We start from the raw sequence: 21,926 nt of genomic DNA on the forward strand, positions 1-21,926 counted from the left end.
CAGGCCTCGACTTCGCAGAGTGCCTTTCCATCGCCTCTGCCGGATAAGGACTCTAAGAGGCTGGACCAATATGGCAAGAGGTTGTTCTCCTCCAGTTTGGGGTTGAGATCGGTTAATACCGCCTGCTTATTGGGCCGGTACTCCCACGCAGTGTGGGATTCTGTGGCAGAGGTTCTGCCTCAGTGCTCTGAGGAGGTCCAGGCTGTCCTTTCCCAATGCTTGCGGAGGGCATGGATGCGGCGAAGTTTGCCATCAGGTGTGGTTTGGACACCGCTGATTCGTTGGGCAGGGCGATTTCCACGACGGTGGCGTTGCAGCGCCACGCCTGGTTGCGTTATACTGGCTTCTCATCGATGTCTAGAGCTCACTCATGGACATGCCCTTTGATGGCGCCTGCCTCTTTGGTGATAAGGCTGACAATGCCCTGGAGCCCTTTAAAGACTCTCGTGCCACGGCCAAGTCTTTGGGTCTTTCCTCGAACACCCCTGCCACGACAGGGTTTCGTTCCTTTCGTGGCCAGGGACGGGGTACCCAGGCGCGCTCTGCCAGCAAGCCTGTGCAAAACCAGCCTCAGCGAGGCCGCGGACGTGGGTTCCGCAGGGGCGGGTCTGGTAATCAGCGTGCGGGGCAGTCCACTTCCACCCCCGCTGCTTTCGCCTCAAAACCTTCCTAATCCGAGCTTCAGGGGGCACCCCACGCCAGTGTATGGCAGGGTTCATCTCCACCACTGGCGCGAGATTACGTCAGACAAGTGGGTGCTGCAGATAATCTGCCAAGGTTACTCGCTCCCCTTTCTGTCCTCCCCTACAGCCATGCCACCTCGGTACCACTGCATGTCAGGGGATCATTTGGCGCTTCTCCGTCAGGAAGTCACGGCCCTCCTGGCCAAGGGGGCAATCGAGTATGTTCCCGATCAGGAAGTAGGGAGTGGTTGCTATTCCCACTACTTTCTGGTCCCCAAGAAGGACAAGGGGGGCCTGGGCCCCATCTTGGACCTCCGGGACGTCAATCGCTTCCTCCGGAAGGAGAAGTTCAAGATGCTGACTCTGGCTCAAGTCCTGTCTGCCCTGGACCCTGGAGACTGAATGGTAGCGTTGGACTTGCAGGACGCTTATTTTCACATTGCCATCCTGCCGACCCACCGGAGTTACTTGCGCTTCACGGTAGGCCAGGAGCATTTTCAGTTTGCCGTGCTCTCCTTCGGCCTTACCAGCGCCCCTCGGGTGTTCACAAAGATGATGGCGGTGGTTGCAGCTCATCTGCGCAGGTCAGGGGTGTCAGTCTTCCCCTACCTTGGCGACTGGCTGTTGAAGGCGGATTCGCCCCAGGCAGTTGTCTCCCACCTCCAGACTACGGCCGACCTCCTGCATCTGCTGGGGTTCTCCATCAATGTGCCGAAGTCGCACCTGAGTCCCTCTCAGAAGCTCCCTTTCATCGGAGCGGTTCTGGATTCGACGCTGTTTCGGGTTTATCCTCCCGAACAGCGGGTCCGGGATATTCAGGCTATGGTTCCGCTCTTTCAGCCTCTATCCCGGGTTTCTGTCAGAATGACCCTCCGGATTCTGGGCCTGATGGCCTCCTGCATCCTGCTGGTACCACATGTCAGATGGCATATGTGCGCTCTGCAGCGGGGCCTGAAGTTCCAGTGGGCGCAGCATCGGGGCAACCTGTCCGATCATGTCCAGATCTTGGAGGGCACCGCACGGCAATTGCAGTGGTGGCTCACGAATCGCGATTGGGTTCAATGGCAGATCCCTCTCCCTTCCCCAACCGGAGCACACAATAGTGATGGATGCGTCCCTCTTGGGTTGGGGGGGCCACATGGGAAAGGCGGAGATTAGAGGCCTCTGGTCTCCAGCAGAGTCCCGCCTCCATATCAACCTTCTGGAGCTGCGGGAGATCCAGTTTGCACTGAAGGCATTCCTTCCCTCTGTCCGGGGAAGTGTAGTACAGGTGTTCACGGACAACACCACCGCCATGTGGTATTGCAACAAACAGGGCGGGGTGGGGTCGTGGACCCTATGTCAGGAGGCTGTACGCCTCTGGATGTGGCTGGGACATCAAGGCATTACCTTGGTGGTTCAACACCTGGCAGGTTCTCTGAACGCCAGGGCGGGCAAACTCAGCCACCGGTGCATGGTGGATCACGAGTGGTGTCTGAACTTGGCCTTGGCACAAGGTCTCTTTCTGCAATGGTAAAAGCCTTGGGTAGATCTATTTGCCACCGAAGAGAACGCGCAATGTCATCAGTTCTGCGCTTTGGAATTTCCAAGGCGGCACTCCCTCGGAGACTCTTTTCGTCTCGAGTGGAGCTGCGGTCTGTTGTACGCCTTTCTGCCTATACCACTTCTGCCAAGAGTGCTGAAGAAGATCAGGTGTGACCGGGCCCAAGTTATTCTTGTGGCTCCAGACTGGGCTTGAAGAGTATGGTATCCCGAGCTACTCCGTATGAGCGTCGATCCCCCGATCTGTCTGCCTCTTCGGGAGGATCTTCTGTCGCAGCAGCAGGGGATGGTCCTCCACCCGAACCTGTCCAGCCTCCACCTCCATGCTCGGGGACTGAGCAGCGACAGTTGACACCTTTCGATCTTCCTCCCGAAGTCTGTGATGTCATCCTGGCATCCAGGCGTCCCTCCACAAAAACGGTGTATGCCTGCAGGTGGAACAGATTTGTGGCACGGTGCACAGCTAAGACTGTGGATCCCGGGGAGGAGCCAAGATGGCGATTGGGACGGCAGCGTAGGCTCCCGGCTCCGTGAACCTCCACATCCCGCACAGATATCCTGCATGAGATCCTTAGCCTGCGCTATATGCCCGTGTTGGTGGCTGAGAGCGGCAACCGATCGTGTGATTCTGAAGTTTCTGGCGGCGGTACCGCCGGAGAAATGTCCATTTGAAGTTTGCGGCCTGTGCAACCCTGGAACCGGGACCTCGGGTGGACAACAAGGCCGGGCGGCAGTTCAACAACAGCGGCAATTGGTGACTGGGTGGAGTCGGAGTACCGGAGCGGTGCGAATATTGGCCTGAATTTCGCTGTGGTCATTCCTACCACTGAGCGTAGCGGAACGAGTGCATGCCCGGGGTGGCAATTCCAGGATTCTCCGGTAATTGCCTGAGCCTTCGCCGGTGAGCTGCCCGGACGCTGCCCGTAACGCGTCCCGATTTCCACGGGCTGCTCCCGGATTCTCGCGGGCGCTGGTCCGTGGTGGGGATGACTGTTACCTGTGGCCACACACTGGATATATATTTTTGTCTGCCCCCGGAACCCTGTTTCCAGTGACATGGAACTTGATGCGCCTGTGCCTGAGTCCCGGTCCCAATCTGGGATGAACCTACCCGGCGGCCATCTTGCTAGGATGGAGTCTATCATCCTGTACACTGGGTCTCCGCAAGATTGGGAGTGTGTGCCTAAGAGGAGCGTAGCGGAGCGGGCGCCGGGAGCTGGGCTGGGGTACGGTGACCTTCTCGAAGCTCTCGGTGCCCTTCATTCCACCCTGGTTCACGGCGCCTCGGTATTGGGGAGAAAGCTTGATAGTGTTGCTTCAGCGTCGGAACAGTTGCGATCTGCCTGTCCTCAGGCACACAGGGACTTGTCACACTTCACACAAGAGGACAGTGTCGTGGCCGCCCCTGTGAATAGGGGAAAGCTGGAAACTTCGGACAATGTGCCAACGTGTGATCGGCTGGCTGTGGGTCCGGTCTGTTCCGGAGGTTTTGGATTTGAGCGGGGGGTGGTGGCTTTGTCCCACGCGCAACCTCCGGTGACCCAGGCAATATTCCAGCAACAGTCGCCTGCTCTGGCTGATTCCGCCTTCCTGGACCTTGTGTGCAGTACAGATCCTGGGGCAGTACTGGGAAAGATGGTCCTCCATAATGTTGACTGTGTTGGTGTCCAGAGACGTTCACCCTACATGTGTGTGTCGCTTCCTGGTCTTTTTTGGACGCTCCTCTTCCTCGTAACATTGGACATGGCACTGGGTCGATGGGTATGCATGGGTGGATTCGCAAAAAGTGGCCAAGGATAAGGCTGATCCTTCAGAGGTTGTCATCCAACAGGCGGGCGGGCACAGGGGTTGCGTGCTCTCACGACATAACTAATAGTGTAATAGGTGCATAATGCTCCCCATTTTTCTTTGACATGGTCGATTTTGTGTTTGTTTACTGTTTGCTTTGGGGAGGAACATATTGTGCGGGAGGGAGAAGCCGGGGGCATGTTTTGAAGGCCCTCCTCCAGTTTATTAATACTCTCTTTACTCCCCCGTCTGGTGGGGTTTCCTTTCTTACTCCATTTTCTCTGTTTCTTCTATATTTCGGGTCTGGTTCCGGGGCGACAGGCACACTGCTGGGGGGGGGGGCCGTACTCATCTGCAGAGGTGCAGGGTGGGGGGTTGGGGGAGGGGATTCTTTAGTTTTTTACTTTGTTTCCATGGCCTCCTTTTTCTTCTCTTATTCTTCTTTGTCTTCTTTTCTGGGGTCAGCACGGTAGGTCTCCTTTGCTGCCAATCACTGCTTTTTTATGTGTGCCTCAATTTCCGTGGTGATTTCTGGGTCTTAGGGCAGGGGACTGCAGGCGCAAATGGCCGTGATATTCTTCCACATCCTGAACCTCCTGTTTTAGCGCCATTGCCTGGATAGATTGCTGTTTATTGTTGGCGTTTACTATTCTGCCTGCCATTTTTTTGCTGCTGGGAAATTGTTTGGCACCTGATCCTTCTATCCCTTATTATAAAATGAAAACCTTTTGTATCCTGGTCCCTATTTGGGCTGTTCAGTGGCCAAGAGTATGCTAGCATGGAGAATCTGCTCCCCGAGGTGCTGCCTGTGATTAAAATTTGCTTCTGTTACTCTGACTGCTTAGCGGCCGGCCCCGGGGGTTGTAGGCCCATACTTGTCTTTTGTTGAAATGTCAATAAAGGTTTTTACAAAAAAAAAAAGACTGTGGATCCCCTTTCTGCCCCTCTTTCTGAGGTTCTTCTGTTCCTTCTTTCTTTGGCCCAGCAGGGCTCTGCTCTGGGCACTCTTAAAGGTTATCTTTCGGCCATCTCTGCCTTTCTACGGCTTCCAGATCAGCCTTCTCTTTTTAAGTTCCCGGTTGTTAACTGTTTTCTTAAGGGCATTACGCATACGTTCCCACCTGTGCCCTTCATAATGCCTCAGTGGGACTTGAATCTTGTCTTGACCTTTCTGATGTGCACTCCCTTTGAGCGCCTTCATAACTGTCCCTTGCGTCTTCTTACTCTCAAGACGGCTTTCCTGGTGGCTATCACCTCTGCCAGGAGAGTGAGTGAGCTTCAGGCCCTTTCTTCCAAACCTCCTTTCCTTTCTGTTCATCCGGACAAGGTGGTTCTGAGGACACGTCCTTCTTCCTTGCCAAAGGTTGTCACGCCCTTCCACATCGGGCAGACCATCACTTTGCCCACCTTTTTTCCGCCTCCGCATCCTTCAAGGGAAGAGGAGCGGCTCCACCGTCTGGACCCAAAACGTGCGCTTGCATTCTACCTGCAGCGTACACAGCAGTTCCGAGTGGAGGATCAGCTCTTTGTTGGCTACGTGGGCGCCAAAAGAGGTTGGGCGATGCACAAACGGACCATCTCCAGGTGGGTCGTTCTGTGCATCAAAGCCTGTTACTCCTTGGCCAAGAAGAAGAATCCTGTGGGACTGCGTGCCCATTCGACCAGGGCAACTGCAGCAACCACTGCCTTGGGACGCGGTGTCCCCTTGCAGGATATTTGTCAGGCAGCTACGTGGGCCTCGCTGCACACGTTTACCAAGCACTACTGCCTTGACAGTCAGGTTCGGAGGGACGACTTCTTTGGCCGTTCTGTGCTCCGTGACTTTCTGGTGTAATCTTGTTCGCAGACCCACCACCGGGATTGGTATTGCTGGGGTATCTATTCAAAGGCAAGAAATCTATCACTAACGTGTCTCTTTCAGATGCACAAGTTACTACTTGTGTAACGATATATCTGTAAGAGGCATTAGTTAGTGATGGATTCCTTACCGCTCCACACATCCTCCCCGTTCTGCGAACTGATTACTAGGGTTAAGGTCATCCTCTTTTAGGGCCCTAGTTTTCTGCACCAAAGGTCAGTTTCTCGCGTGACTGTGCGTTTCGGCGCGGAAAGTTGTGTACAGAACTGACGTCAGTGTGCATGGGTGGCGCCTAAGTAGCCTCCGTGACGTCATCCCTGCGCGCTCGACGCCGGTGATGGGCGCGGAGCCGCACGGCGCCACCTACTGGCGTGCAGAGGTACTGCTAAGCAGAAAACTTTCCGGATCCAGACTGACGCCTGGGGAATATTCTAAGGTAAGGAATCTATCACTAACTAATGTCTCTTACAGATATATTGTTACACAAGTAGTAACTTGTGCTTCCCCTCCAGTATGCAGTAGCTTTGCCACACCGTTTCAAATGTTCTTCCTCCCAAACAGCTTTTCACTTGCTCTAAACTCGCCCCTTATTTCAACCTATTCATGTAAAAACAATGTAAACAGTTATTGTACCACTTCCAATTGAAAGTTCAGAAAGTTTCCCCCTGCATAATCAATTGTCTCCAGCCGCTTGCTGGGCTACAAAGCTTACTCCCTTCAGTCCCCAAATTACGTACATGATACCAATTTGCTATGACCTGATTCACAACAAGCAGCGGTAATGTTTTTTATGATTTCATCAGTAGTGCCCATGTCTGAACGCGAATACTTTGCCCCTGTATCTCCTGCACACATCAAAGATAGGCTCTGTCACCATCTCCAAGCCCAACCACGGTGCTGCTTGGAATACCAAAAGTAGGTCTAGTGGGCAAATCTGTGCAAGTAATGGAGTTTTAAATTCTGAGGCCACGCAGAACCTAAAACCTGCAAAGTAATAACTACTGGTACCCGAACATGATAGCACTGACAGGCCGTACTATGTCAATAGGTGTGGTGTTCGTGAAAGGGTCAGTGGAAAGGGCACTTTAGGTCAGAGAATATAAAAGTGATATTGCAGAAGCAAACAGCGCCTCAAACCACCGACTACACCGGTCTTTATAAAAGCACTCGAGACTGGCAGCTCCTCAATATCGTACGCCTTTTACACTTGCAGACCACTTGGTCAGCACAGTAGATTGAAGCGCTCTGTGAACTCATTCTTAAATGACATGTCGGAGACTAGTGACAATGACAGACTGCACATTAATAACCACCACGCCACCCAGGAATGTGTAAACGTAAAGCCGAGGAGACGCCATGAAGCTTCAACAATACAGAAGTGCCCTATGGTGAACAATCAAGAGAAAGGCGATAAACATTGTCATCTGTTAAAATGTGAGGAAGATAAACAGGCACAGGGAGGGCAGTGACATCTCTCATCTCTCATGCATCTGATTATGGACGCAGAGTATATTACCAAATTGCTAGATGTCAGTAAAGCGCTGTACATAATTTATCAGGGTTTTCAGGGAAGTATGCGATATTGTACCCGCCCGATTGATTTACACGGCAGGCCCCTGCCGGGGAGCGACAGCTGCGATGGATTTCAGATGTGATTTATGGGCTGGAGGCAGAGGCGGTCAATAGAGCAAGGTGCAGAGATACGATGACAGGAGAGCTGTGGAGCACAGGGACAGCCAGTGGGTAGAGGACACTGTGGAAAAGAGAACAGACGACTGAGAAAGGTGACTGCATGCGGCTAGAGGGAGATCCGGACCACGACGGCGCTGCCGTCCAGTCGTCCGAGAATTGTCTATACTTCCTAACCACTCAGTGATGTTCTGAATTAAACACGTCACCACCGTTCGCCACTTCAAGCTGGAATCATGGACGGCTTGGGAATCAGATAGGGTGCAAAACAGGGCAATCACATTACTGGATTGGAAGCAAAGAGGGGGAAGTAAAGACGATTAGCCAACAAGTGTTCACTGAAGGAAGGAAAGCAAACAGCTGGAGAAGAGAGAAAACAGGAGAAATAGAAGTAAATATGAGGATACAAGGGGAGGTACAGAGGGAGTTAATGACCGTAACGGCACGCAAATTGTGAATGGCGGTGCTACAAGTAGTGCTTCAGAGAGCTAGGAGATGTAAAGGGATACTGCGTGCCGATGAGTGAATGGTAGACGGGCCACAAGAGGAAGAATGGTAGTCAAGGTGACAAGAGAAGTGGGGACCAGTGGGAAGAATGGTTGCAAAGAAGAGAGAAGCGGGCGCAAGAGACAGAAAAGAAATAAAGAAAAGTAGAGCTGGAAAACAGAAGAGGAAAGCAAAAATGGCGAGAGTCGGAGCAGGGGAAACCAAGTAAAATGGAGAAATGCATGGTTAACTTAAAAATATATATATATATATATTTTCAACTTTACTCATTCCGAACCATATGACCACCATGATTCGAGTCCCAAGAAAACTTTATCTGATGGAGTTGCCAGGGGAGCGGGCGCAAGAGACAGAAAAGAAATAAAGAAAAGTAGAGCTGGAAAACAGGAGAGGAAAGCAAAAATGGCGAGAGTCGGAGCAGGGGAAACCAAGTAAAATGGAGAAATGCATGGTTAACTTAAAAAAAAAATATATATATTTTCAACTTTACTCATTCCGAACCATATGACCACCATGATTCGAGTCCCAAGAAAACTTTATCTGATGGAGTTGCCAAGGGAGCGGATGAAAACACTGCAGGAGAGAGAGGGAGGTGAGGTAGGGTGGGGGAGGGTAAGCTCTTTTCAAGCACTCGTGCTTGTGAGAGCAAGGAGCGGCGCGTGGCCACGCTAATTGAAAACAAATGGCCCGTGCGCTGCTGCTCGCTCCCGCAAGGTGGATGCCAGCACAAGCACGAGTGCTTGAAAAGAGCTGACCAATTTCTGAAGGTCATCTCCTAGGGCAGCGTATGCGCGCTGCCTAGGCGAGGCCTAAAATAAGTATTCTTTATATAGACTTAACACAAGACCCAAACGACAAAAATCCACAATACAGTATTAAGAAAATGACTTTAAGGTGGTAGAAATAATTCAGTTCACTTTAGATGGTAAATGCGACACGTTTCCCACAAAGTACCTTTGGATGCGTCACGCAAGATAAACAAAAGGTTCGCAGGTTGAACGATGCATCGGTTCCTTGCTTTGGGGGAGGCAATGCGTCTGTTCCTCAGTGCTTGCGCAAAGTAGGCAATGCGTCTGTTCGTTACCGGAGAGGAGGTGATGCGATGATCTCGAGGTGCGGCCTGCTTGCGATGCGACCAAATGGCGCCTTGCTGCAATGCGACGATCCAGTTCGATGCGAGAAGATGGCACCCTTGAAGCGATGCGACGACGTGAAAATGATGCATGCACCCCCGGCGTCCGTGCGGTGACTCTGTGACTTTGGAGCCGCAACTGGCCCTGTGACGCGCTTCTCCGGTAATGCGACGGCGACCCTTGCAGTTGCGACACGCTTCTCCGGTGATGCGACGACACCCAGCTGCGACTGAGACACGCTTCTCCGGTGATGCGACGGCGACCTTTGCAGTGGAGACACACTTCTCCAATGATGCGACAGCTGCGGATGCGACAAGCTTCTTCTCGTTGAGTCGTGCTTCCAGCTCCCAACAACATGCAGGCTTCTGCAGTCAGAATTCCCAGCAAGGAAATTCAGGGGGGAGCTGGTGGTGAAGTCTTGTATCCTTGCAGCAGGAGGCAAGCACAGTTCAAGCCTTGGAGATTCTACTTCAAGATGATGAAAGTTGCAAATAAAAGTCTTTCTCCTTTCCTTGGCAATAAAGAAACCACTGCATGCCAACCCCAGCAATCACAACTGGCACAGGGGAAGTCAAAAACTCCTGCAGATTCTTTGGTTCTTCTCCTTGGCAAAAGGTATGTCTTGATGTCCAGAAGTGATCTAAAGTTCTGGGGTCTAGGTCCCCCTTTTTATACACACAAATCCTTTGTCTCTGAAGGCAGAGATTGTCTGTACCTAGTCCAAACCAGTTCTGGGTGCATTCTGCCAGTGCACAACTCCTTCCTTTGTCAGTGTGGGGTAGGGTCATCAGACACACCACAGGAGGTGGAGCCAGCATTGTGGAAGGCAAGCCCAGCCCTATTCAGGCCCAGGTGCTACTCCTCCCACCACTCCCAATGCAGATAGGTCTATTCAGCCTTGTGCTGACTCACCCTGTCTCCTGGAGCCCTCTCAGCCCCTGTCACTCACAAACCAGACATGGAATACACAACCTAGCAGAGGCAGGCTTGGATGGTTAGGCAAGAAAATATCTACTTTCTAAAAGTGTTATTTTCAAACACAGAATGTTAAAACCAACTTTACTAATAATATGTATTTTATCATTCTGAGTTCAGGCATACTAAATTTGTTTTTCTACCGTGTTCCCTGGGTCAGTTAGGATTATTAGATGTTATAATCAAACTGCCCATTCTGGTATATTGGCACAGGTAGCCTTGCACTAGTGAAAAACGAAATTGGCTGTAATTCACTATCAGGACATGCTACACACATCAGGGCATGTCCTACCTTTCACATGCATTGCACCCTGCCCTAGGGCTTATCTTAGGGGTGGCTAACATGTAGAAAAGGGAAGGTTTAGGGACTGGTAAGTGGGTGCACTTACCAAGTCGACATGGCAGTACTAGACTGCACAAAGGCTCTGCAATGGCAGGCCTGAGACACACTTTACAAGCTGCTTCTGTGGGTGGCACAACCAGTGCTGCAAGCCCACTAGTAGCATTTGAACTACATGCCCTGGGCACACATGGTGCACTGTACTATGGTCTGACAGGTAAATCAAATAAGCCAATCATGGAGTCACTAATCCAGTACAATAATTTACAATAGGGAGCACTTGCATTGTGGCACTAAATAGCAGTGGCACAGTGCCCAAAGCATCTAACCAGCAAAATATATCAAAAACAGAGGAGAAAACTGCAAAAATTGAAAGGAAGACTCACGCCAATGGTACCAGGTCTAACACTCGCCATATCGTATTCTGACACCACTATTTTTTACTATGTTCTTAAAAATTGTTGTGTTAATTTGTAATATGAAATGCCTGTTTTTCAATAATGACTTTATTCTTGTATTATGTGGCTGTTTTTTAATGTGGGCTTTTATGGTCATTATCGACCGAATAAATTAACTGACTGACTGATATAATAAAATATCTAAAAGGTCTGATGGGCTAAATCAACCTCATACCACACAACTCTAGGTGGCTGTGGGAGACTGGGTCGGAAATACAGACGCGGAGGCTTTATATAGTGTCTAACAGGAGTGGCTTTATTTTCAGGTGGCACAAACGGGATGCTCAAAGTATCAGGGAATGCTTCTTTTTTCCTGTCGGGGTCCTCTACGGGAGAAGACGGTGTGGTGGTCTGGGTCTTTTTGACGGTATGGCCAGCGGCCTGATAGAGTTCCTTCGCTTCGTCCGTCGTGGTGTTGTGACCGGAGGCTCAGAGGAAAGAAAAAAGAACAATAGTGGCCGTTTGTGAGTTCTGGTGTGAAGAGATGGCTTTATGTGCTGCCGTCACCAACATTCGGTGTTTCGGTATTTTGCTGTGCACAATCTGGGATGGTGAGGGTGTCACGGGAACAGTGAGGGGGTTGGGGAATGTGAGTACAGTGAATTCGGACACTACGGAAATGTGATTTCCAAGATTACTAAGCCTACAGGTACAGTTTAAATACGGTCTAGAGAACGGGGTGTTTACCAAATCCTTCTCTCAGGTCTGGGCTCTACCCACTAGATTCCTCCCGGGCTTCTACAACTACGAATGCCTCCCTCCTCCCGATTCCTTCGATACACGCCCCCCTCCCACCTCCCGTATCGACAGCTTCCCCGGCGTTCCCTTGCACAGCGGTACTCACCGGCCCCGCCGCAACTCTCCCCCGGAGTTGCGGCCGCTCCTCAGCATCCTCCGGAGGACTCCACCATTCCTCGGTCCAGCGGTCGTCTGCTTCGTTGTCCTCGCTTCCACTCTCGTCGCCGTCAGCGTGCTCCTTCTCCTCTCGGCCACTTCGCAACTCCGCGCACAACTTCTCTCTTCGGGCTCCGCTTTCTCCTAACAACGACGACCCTTCCTGGGCGGGCCGTGCTTTTACCTCCCCGGGCGTTTCACTTCCAGGGTCAGCTCCTCCCCTCTTCTCCGTTGTTTGGCGTGGCCGCACGAGACCTCCAGGACTGGGGCTGGTCTGTGGGGAAACAGGAAAAGTAGGTGCTTTTCTGTCCGTGTTGCTAGGTCGTGTGTGTTTGCTCCTGAAAAACGTCATCCCTGCCCTGAGGGATTCTGGTCCTTGTAGTGGGAAGGGAAGAGTAGTCGTTCTCTCTGGGCTCTCCCTCTCACAGTGGCATTGTTTTAGGAAAAGGTCTCCTGCTTAAGGACTCTTACCCCAATGACAACCACATTTCCTCTTCAACTAAATCTTTGAGTGTTACTCACCGACTTGGAAAGACTCTCTTCCATCTAGAATGTCTCCTGTTGATGACATCAGTATGTTCCACGACATTTTGGAAGAGGTGCTGCAAAATAGTCAATCTCTTGGACTACACCTACCTTAACTTCTGTGAACTTTGACAAACTTCATCCGCTTAGTGAATCTAGAATGTGCTGCCATTATTTGTAGATCTCATAGAGCCAGCAACTGATTGGTTTCTTATACCTTCTACATAGAAATTGGCACGTCTTGCTTTCAGAAATAACATATGCTTCCCGATCAGGATTCGGGTTTCTGAGGACAGATCCACAGCTTGATTCAGTGATTGTTTTAGCTGCATAAAAAATCCTTTCTGACTGCACCTGCGTCTATAGTCCCACTAGATAAAGGAAGTAAGAAGCTGTATTCAGCAGGTACAATAGTTTGTGGCACCGCTTCAATTTCTATGAAAGGAGCTGGTGCAGATATACTCCTAGGGAGGTATGACCGAGCCTCATGGGAGTTTCTGTAACAGTTCTTAGAAGACTTTCTAGAGAGAGAACAGATTATCACAAGATTCTCAAATTAGGAATGATTGTCTCCAACCAGGTGACTAGTTCAGCTGTGCATTTGACAGCTTTGTCCAACCATTTATAATGCTGTGGTCTCACTATGTGGAGATCTTTCTGGCTTATGTTATTAGACCTAAATCCCAAGGTGCCCCAACACATCCTAAAATTCCCCCTCCCATGCAAATGAGGAGTTGCAGCGTGTAAAATCAGGAGTTGCTACCCTTAGAACTGTGGGTCTTGAGAAAAGAAAAAAGTACAGGAAGTATCCATCCGTTCTGTCACAGACTGTCCAACCTCAGGTGCTTTAGCAGCAACAGCAATAGCAACATCATGCTTAATGACAGATTTTCTAGTTATCATAACGAAAATTTTCAATTCTATTAAGGACTTGGAGCCAATGATTAGGCTTTCCTTTCCTTGCTGTATTCACCTGCAGCCATTCAAAGTATGTAACAACAACAAACTACATTTCCCATCAGTCCATGGGAATAAAACAAAACATCCTCCAATCAGAGCTGTGTCAGTTGTTCAACAGTCCTCGTAGACGCTCTATCCTGCTCTTTCTGCAAACAGATCTGACTCCTTCCAGAATTATTCCTGTTTACTCGCATCCATCCCCGAGAAGAAAGATAGATTATTTATGCAAGATAATGAAAAGAGCAAACTACATATACAAAGCATAAACAATGTCACGGCATATTAGGCCAATGTTCAGCGAAGTATAAGGTCAAAACATTTTTCATAATAGAAAGTGAAACATAATCATGATATGCACCAGAAACCACAAGAAATACAATGGCAATAGGGTGGGTAAATTGAAATCCAATCAAGTAAGGGTAAGCAAATCCTCACCTCCGAGTTCTTAATAGAATTAAAACTTTCCATTATGGTAGCTAGGACATTTTTAATTCTATGTCAGGACTGTAGGCGAGGATTAGGCTAGTTTAAAGCTTCTCCACCACCAATGATGCCAGATGTGTAACCGGTTTCAAATAAAATCTTTTTAAAGTACAGTGAGGACCAAACTGTTGCATTAAGGATGTCCTCCAAGCAAACTTCTAGAGAAAAAGTTATGGAAGCCCAAGCCCCCAGTACGGAGTGAGCCCCAAACTTAGATGCATCAATCCCCGCTTCATGCAAGGCCCATCTGACCCATATGGAAATGGTAGGGCAAGAAACATCTTTGTGAGGCTTGGTAAGAGCAATAAGTAGTTGACGCTCACCCTGAGGGATTATATCTTCTGTCATAGATTTGTAAGCTTTCAATGCCCTAACCACACATAACTGAGGAACATTTGGGAAAGCTGAGTATGTCACATTCCTAGAATTACATTTTCTATGTATAGAAACATGAAGTCACCCCATCTGAAGTGTATATTCCCCCTGTCAATTACAGTACTTTCACATCTGACAATCTACGACAGGAAACCAAACATAACTGAGTAGCCAGTTTCACCAACATCTGCTTCCTTGAAAGTTACTCGTTAAACGGCCTGGATTTAAAGAGGACTTTTTAATGTCCCAAAGTTAGAATATCTGGGTTCCGGAGGAATAGACAACTTAATACACCTGAGAAGTTTACAGATAAGGGGATGTTCCCCCACTGGATGTCCATCCACAAAAATATGGCCCGCTGAGATAGCCGATCTAAAGGTGTTGATCGACCAGTAAGCTAAGTCCTCCAAAGCCAGATCCGCTAGGAAATTCAAAATACAGACATCTGCCCCACCGGCTCCAGCTGCTGCTGATGACGCCAGTGCCGCCATCGCGACCCGGCAGAACGATATCTCTCATGTAGTGCTATCTGCCCAGGCTCTGGCGAGCAAGGCTGCAGCTTTTAAAGAAATTCCTGGGACTTTCTAGTGTTCCCTGTAATCCGCCATGCCATGAAACAGAAAGCCTGCATGAGCACCAGGTGATGAGCATTTCCTTGGGGATCCTGGAAGAGACCCTGAAACAGGGGTAGAGGGATTGGAAAATCCAAAGAAAGTTCCATCAGAACCGTAAACCAAACTTGAGATCTCCATATTGGTGTGACCAGCACTAACATTCTATTGCCGCACCTGAGTGGACAGTCTCATAATCATTGCAAACGGAGGAAAGGCTGATGCCTTCTCCATGCTCAAAGCTTGGAGAAACTCATCGATCAATACCACATTGGGATCTGCAATACCTCTCCAACTGGTGATCCAGTTGGGAGGCAAAAAGATCGATCGTCAAGGGACCCACTTTCTCTGAAGGGCCTGGAACACCTCCGGGTGAAGTTTCCAAAGACTGATGTCCTGCCAATGGCGAGAGTATCAATCTTCCGCTTGATTAGATTGTCCCGGAAGATGGTGACTTCAGCATGTTTCATTAATAAGATCAGCAGAGCACTGACCCTTCTCCCCATCAGCTTTGAAGAACTCTTAGAATGCTTCAGTAAGAACACGTTATGATTTTGGTCAGGTTGTTCTTTACAGCTTGTTGCTTGGCTTGAGGTTAGAGCATCACTTCTTCCAATGATCTTCTATTTGGTAATCGGTTCCCTTAAGTTCCATTAGGCTATCATCTTGTTTACCCTGACTTCATGGGTTGTGTCCTATTGCTAAAACCTACTATACTTTATATAAGTGTGTGTGTAGGTATGATTGGAGGGCAATGGGAGTTGGCCTTGCTGAAGGGAGGACCTTACATGTGCGAAGTTTACTGCATACCTGTTTTTATATATAATAGCTTTGAAATGTGAAAGTAGCTTCTAGTGAAACAGCAATGTGATGGACGTTTCTATAACTTGGTAGAAATAGAAAGCACATCTCACTAATTGGAAATGAAATGCTCAATTCAGGAGGAAATAGCTTTATATCTCGATTGTTTTAAAATTTTGTATTGCTGTATTTTATTAATTTTATAGACTGTATTTTTCTCCTTTTTGTACTGATGGATTGTCTGATGCTTCTTTGATATTTGATATCGGAATAAAGCTATTTGACTGACTGACTGACAAATCCCTTTGAAGGACACTTACTACCTGATAGGACGACTGAGCTGGTATTTTTGCCACAATCACTAATTCAATGCAGCAATTTTTAACATTATGTTGTTCTTTGCATTTCAGGTGGTCATGCTGGCAATGTATAACCTGTGTTTGGAAGGAACTGGGCGTCAGGGTTACTTCAGGTGGAAAGAAGATATTTGCTCGTACATCGATAAACATTGGACCTTTCTACTTGGGAACAGGTGAGATGATTTGAATAAGAGCAACATTATCATTGAGTGCATTGACTATTCCTAGCGCAGTAAATAGTTTATTTATACACATAATGGGAGAATTATGTGTTTGTGTATGTATTGGGTACTTCACAGGTTGCAATGCAATTGACATTATAGTTAAACCCTTATCTGTTCTATTCCTGGAAGCGACCCCATAAGTAGTTATGACTAGATAATGGTTAAGTAACATTCAGCAGATGCCTGCCTTTGTGGGGAAAAGGACAGATACTTGCACACTTGTGTCCTAGAATAGCGAATGTTATTCCAAGGGTTTCAGGCCTTTCTTCTGAGGCTCTGCACCAGCACTTATTATTGGGGGCCGGCACTTATATTTCTGCATCAGACTTTTCCCTAGAGCAAGAGATTGAAGAACAAACAAAACGGAAACATGGAGGAAGACAAAGACGGAATAACCGAAAGGGAGAAAGCAGGAACTTGCAAGAGGGAGATAAAGGGGCAGGTAGTGTCTGGTAGTGCAATAAAGAGGCCTGAGGTGGACTTAAGCTACCAGCTTTAGTAATTGGCGTGGCAACCTATAATTGCTGGCTGTGGGCTGTTGAGCACCGGGCACCAGCATTCTTTTTTTTTTCTTTCAAAATTGAGCACTGTTCACACCCCTCCTATTGGCAAGTAATAATGGTTGCCAAACAACTTTTATTAGTTTGAAAGACGTTTATGTCTTTAAAGACATTTTGTACCTAGCAAAACACTCTGCAGATTCACAGTATTCATTTTTTGTCATTTGCAGGCTTTGAACTCACAGAAGGATTTTGTACATGACCCCACAATAGTGGTTATCTTATTGAGGAATATTACATTCAATTAAAGTGTCCTTACATTTTAAAGCCCTCACCTTGAGTCTACCTTGCTAGCCCAAGAGCCGATTGCTAATGAATATTTACCAATACAGTTTGGGCTCCGGTTGTATGATGACTCCAGAACATCAGTGTAAATTACTCCACTTTTTCCAGTTAACATCCAATTACCTCTGTCACCCGGAACCAGGTCTCACATCATTGTCGGGATTTAGAAAGCAACTACATAACAATCACTTTTCATAGACCTTATTCACAGCTATTGAGAATTGGAAGCAACGTGCTTTTAACCATTGAAAAAGAAACAATCCTTATATACCATAACAAAAGGTGAATAATCACATATAATTAATAGACTATACAATTTAATGTTAACCTTGACACAAAAAAGATACATCAGAAAGATGACAAGGGAATGGGAAAAAGTGGCATCACAAGCCATCATACTTCAGAAACAGAACTTTATACTTTTCTTGAAACAAACCTTATCCTATGGTACATAACCATTTCTATTTAGCTTGGGCAAACACATTCAGTGTCTGGTTTTGGTCACCTTTGATACTTTGGATTCCAAAACCTTTAATTTGTAGCTACCCATAAAATGAAGAAGTGCAGTGAGAGATTGTTTTGATCAGCTTCTCACCAAGTACCAAATACTTACAGACAAAACACTTCTCACCGAAACTAAATACCTCTCCCACAGTTGTACAATAGAAGACTGAGGGCACACTGAACTCACAGGCCCAACAGAGATCAGAGTCAATGAATGACCATTTAGACATTTGTGCAGGTGCCCAGTGAATAATCTACACCACTTTTTGCTGCAAATTAAATAAAGCAAAGCTATCGCAGATGTTATACAATAATGTTTAATCTAAATTATAGTTCATATCCCTACTGTATTCCACATTTATCATAGTTCCTGACGTCATATGCCCCTGTACCTGAAATTTGCTTATGCATTAGAGCTGACACCTGCATAATATTTCTAACAAGCCTTTATAACCTTGGGATATTAGATAATCCATCTTGCATGTATCGCTTTTTTGAGAGAGAGAGAGAGAGAGAGAGAGAGAGAGAGAGAGAGAGAGAGAGAGAGAGAGAGAGAGAGAGAGAGAGAGAGAGAGAGAGAGAGAGAGAGAGAGAGAGAGAGAGAGAGAGAGAGAGAGAGAGAGAGAGAGAGAGAGAGAGAGAGAGAGAGAGAGAGAGAGAGAGAGAGAGAGAGAGAGAGAGAGAGAGAGAGAGAGAGAGAGAGAGAGAGAGAGAGAGAGAGAGAGAGAGAGAGAGAGAGAGAGAGAGAGAGAGAGAGAGAGAGAGAGAGAGAGAGAGAGAGAGAGAGAGACACAGAGACACAGAGACACAGAGACACAGAGACACAGAGAGACAGAGAGACAGAGAGACAGAGGACAGAGAGACAGAGAGACAGAGAGACAGAGAGACAGAGAGACAGAGAGACAGAGACACAGAGAGACAGAGACACAGAGACACAGAGACACAGAGACACAGAGACAGATATATTCATTGGGCTTTTTATGAAGTACTGAGCGGCCAGCCCCTGCATCTCACCACCTTCTGCAGTGTGCAGTCACGAGGCCTGGACTGCTGGCAGACCCTTTGCCTGACCCCCCTGCCATCAGTCTTCCTCGTTAGTGCACGACCTTCAGCTCTCTGCAGCAGGGGTTTGGTAGAGGGCCTGTCTTGGAGTCTGGCCCTCAGCCCATCCTTCTACCATCTGCCATCCCCACTGTACATGGCCTTTGTCTGTGCACTGTGGTGGTTTGACATAGGGTCTGGCTTGTGCCAGACCCAGTACCCTATCCCTTGCCTTCAGTTAACCCCCTGAAGCTGCGCACCGACTTAGGCCATGCGGTTTCGGTCTTGGATGTAGGGCCGTGCCTGCAGCCATGCTCTAAACCCTCACCACCTACCTGTGCTTGTTAAAGGGTTTGCCTTTGTTTTTTAGATCAGCAAGAAACTCTTGAGTCAGAAGCGATTCAAGTGTTATGAAGATCTCGAGGCAGAAGTGATTCGAGACTCCACCACAAAATCCCAGTCGATTCCTGATTCCAGCGCTTAAAATGGCTGCTTGAGTCCCTCTTGAATATTTAGTGACTCGAGAGTCGTGCACAGATTGGAATTTTTTTCCTGGTATCACACTTGTTAGGTCTCGCCTACGCTGCGCGCATGCGTTGCATAGGAGGACCTTTAGCCGTCGCTCTGGTCATTTTCAAGCACACACTCGTGCTTGTGGCGGAATCCACCTTGCGGGAGCACGCAGGGGGCGCCACAAGCACAAGTGCAGTGCTTGAAAATGAGTAGACTGCGTGCGCAGGCACTCACCACGTGTACGGGACCACGCCACGCTTCCTCATGCTTGTTCTGTCTCTATCTCCTTCTGCCATTATCTATCTGTAGCTCTCTGTTTCACCCTCTGGCTATCCTCTGCCAATGGATCTGTCTCTAGATATCTGTCTCTCTTTCTCTTTCTGACCCCATCTCTCACTGCTGTTCTATCCATTTCTGTGTGCTTCTCTCTATATAGATCGATCTCTTGCTCGCGAGCTATTTCTTTTTCTGTCCTTTTTTCTGTGTATCTGTCTACTTCTGTCTCCTCTCTACATATGTGTCATGCCTCTGTCTATCGATCTATTTGCCTCTAGCTTCCTCTATATGACTCTCACTCTTTCTCCATCCCGGTCACTTCATCTGTATAGCTCTGACTATAATCTGTTTGTCTCCAGGTGTCTGTGCCTCTGTCGAACGCACTTACCTATCATTCCCATCTGTCTCGGTCTGTTTCACCTGTCTCATTGCCACATGTGCCTCTGTATCTGTAGTTATCTCACATCTATCGGACCTAAACATTTCAAAGTTAATCTTGCAACATCGTTCTTTGTTTTTGTATTTTGAAGCAATATAATAAACTTAAAAAAAAAAAAATAGAGAGAGAGAGACAGACAAGAAAATCACAGTCCTCGTGCACATTTTAAAGTCCATAAAGAAGGAAAATAGTTTGGGCCAGAGAAATAGCAGATTAATCGGTTTCCTGCAGGCGAGGCTTTAATCATCACTTTCATAATCCATTTTTGTTTCAATAGATAATCTTCTAGATTTTGGGATTAACAATTATTGCGTCCCATGCATGTGCACATCCCATTTTCTCATGTAAAGCGCTCCGCATCTCTGGTGGGGTTGGATTGCTTTATACAGAACTATAGAAATAACATCTGTAAACAAGCATTGGCATAACCAATAGGTCTCGCCTTTGGGACCTTATAAGTGTTTAGCCATGCAACAGTTGATGTTGTTGCACCAAGGATATTGTGCTGCATAACTAAATACTTATAAGGTCCCAAAAGCGAGACCTATTGGCTATGCTAATGCTTGTTTTTTCTATGCAACTGAGTTTCACCTTCACTATGCCTTGGGAGCATACACCTCTGAGGATGGCCCCACCATGGCTTTGCAAGATTTTTTTCCACATCGCAAAACTCTCCAGTGAGAGACAAATCGAGGGTTGCAAAACGGCCATACAAAAAAATCAAAGCCCTTATACAGCCAATCACATTTGTTAATGTAATTGACAGGATTTGCGTGTAATGACTCTTGTTTTAAAATCAGAAGAGATATACAAAAGTATTAACCATGTTAAGCCTCCCTGCAACTCTTTTAAATGCTAATGTCTCACAAACTACTAACTGGATTTACACCATGCCAGCCATGAGCAAAATTTCCTACGGGAGGGAAAATAGGAAATCACTTCCTTTTTTTTGTAACCGAACCTTGCCCCCCCCCCCCCCCCCCAACTTTTTGTCCCCTATGCAAAAATTGGCTTACCAGGCCTTAACCGACTGACTGAATGAGGGATTTAGCAAGTTTAGAGCAAATTCGTCAACAAGGTTAAAAGTTCCAGTCAAATCAAAAAATGCCTTTTCAAACGGAAGCGCAGTTGAACTATAACTACATTCTGGTGACTGCCAATCTTAATAATTTTGGGTTCATGCAACGAATCTGCACATTCTCTCCAAAAAAGTACATCCATTTTAGGTTTTTACACAACAAGATTTGTGTTCATCTTCAAGTGAGAGTCAAAAATCTGGAGAGTTCCAAAGTAACATTTCCCATGTACATGCTTGCCTGACGAGGGGAGAGCCGTGCACCACCAATCATCACTGGGGAGACTACTACAGCTCCCATCTCCCCGTGCCACTGCTTCCTGTTTCCTGGACATGCGCATAAAAGTATGTTGCGGCCCCGTATTTATCAGTATCTGCCTGCTTGCCGAGGGGAAAGCTGTTCAACACCAAGCACCTCTGAGGAGAGGGCTACAACTCCCATCTCCCCCTGACACTGTTTCCTGGACACATGCATAAAAGTGCGTCGCGGCCCCGCATTTACCTGCATCCGCCTGCCAGCCGAGTGGAGAGCTGTACACCACCAAGCACCGCTGGGGAGGACATACAACACCCATCTCCCCCTGCAACTGCTTCCCGTTTCCTGGACACGTGCATAAAAGCGCGACGCGGCCCCGCATTTACCTGTACGTGCCTGCCAGGTGAGGGGAGAGCATGCACCACCAAGCACCGCTGGGGAAAGGACTACATCTCCCCCTGCTACTGCTTCCTGTTTCCTGGACACGCGTTTAAAAGTGATATGCGGCCCTGCATTTACCTGTATCTACCTGCCAGCTGAGGGGAGAGCCGTGCACCACCAAGCACCGCTGGGGAGAGGACTACAGCTCCCATCTCCCTCTGCCACTGCTTTCTGTTTCCTGGCCACATGTATAAAAGCGCGTCACGGCCTACGGTACGGGACGCATCCGGGAAAAAGCCCGGGTCAAGTGCAGGCCTGTCCACGCCCGTCGGAGCCCTAAAGAGGCTGGGCTAGGCCACCTCTCTAACCTCAAACACCTGCCCTGTCCTGC

At 48.1% G+C, this 21,926-nt stretch overlaps 1 protein-coding gene across 3 annotated transcripts in view; it reads left to right on the plus strand.

The window, feature by feature from the left end:
• The window catches only part of KAT14 (lysine acetyltransferase 14), a 532,637-nt gene that overhangs the window by 86,328 nt on the left and 424,383 nt on the right, over nt 1-21,926 (plus strand). For all 3 annotated transcript variants that reach the window (XM_085611763.1, XM_085611764.1, XM_085611765.1), the window contains exon 3: nt 16,033-16,154. In XM_085611763.1, coding sequence (XP_085467889.1) covers nt 16,033-16,154 — 122 coding nt within the window. The remainder of the gene's footprint in view (nt 1-16,032; nt 16,155-21,926) is intronic.

The sequence above is a fragment of the Triturus cristatus genome, chromosome 6 (genome assembly GCF_964204655.1).
Source record: "Triturus cristatus chromosome 6, aTriCri1.1, whole genome shotgun sequence".
NCBI classification, from domain to species: Eukaryota; Metazoa; Chordata; class Amphibia; order Caudata; family Salamandridae; genus Triturus; species Triturus cristatus.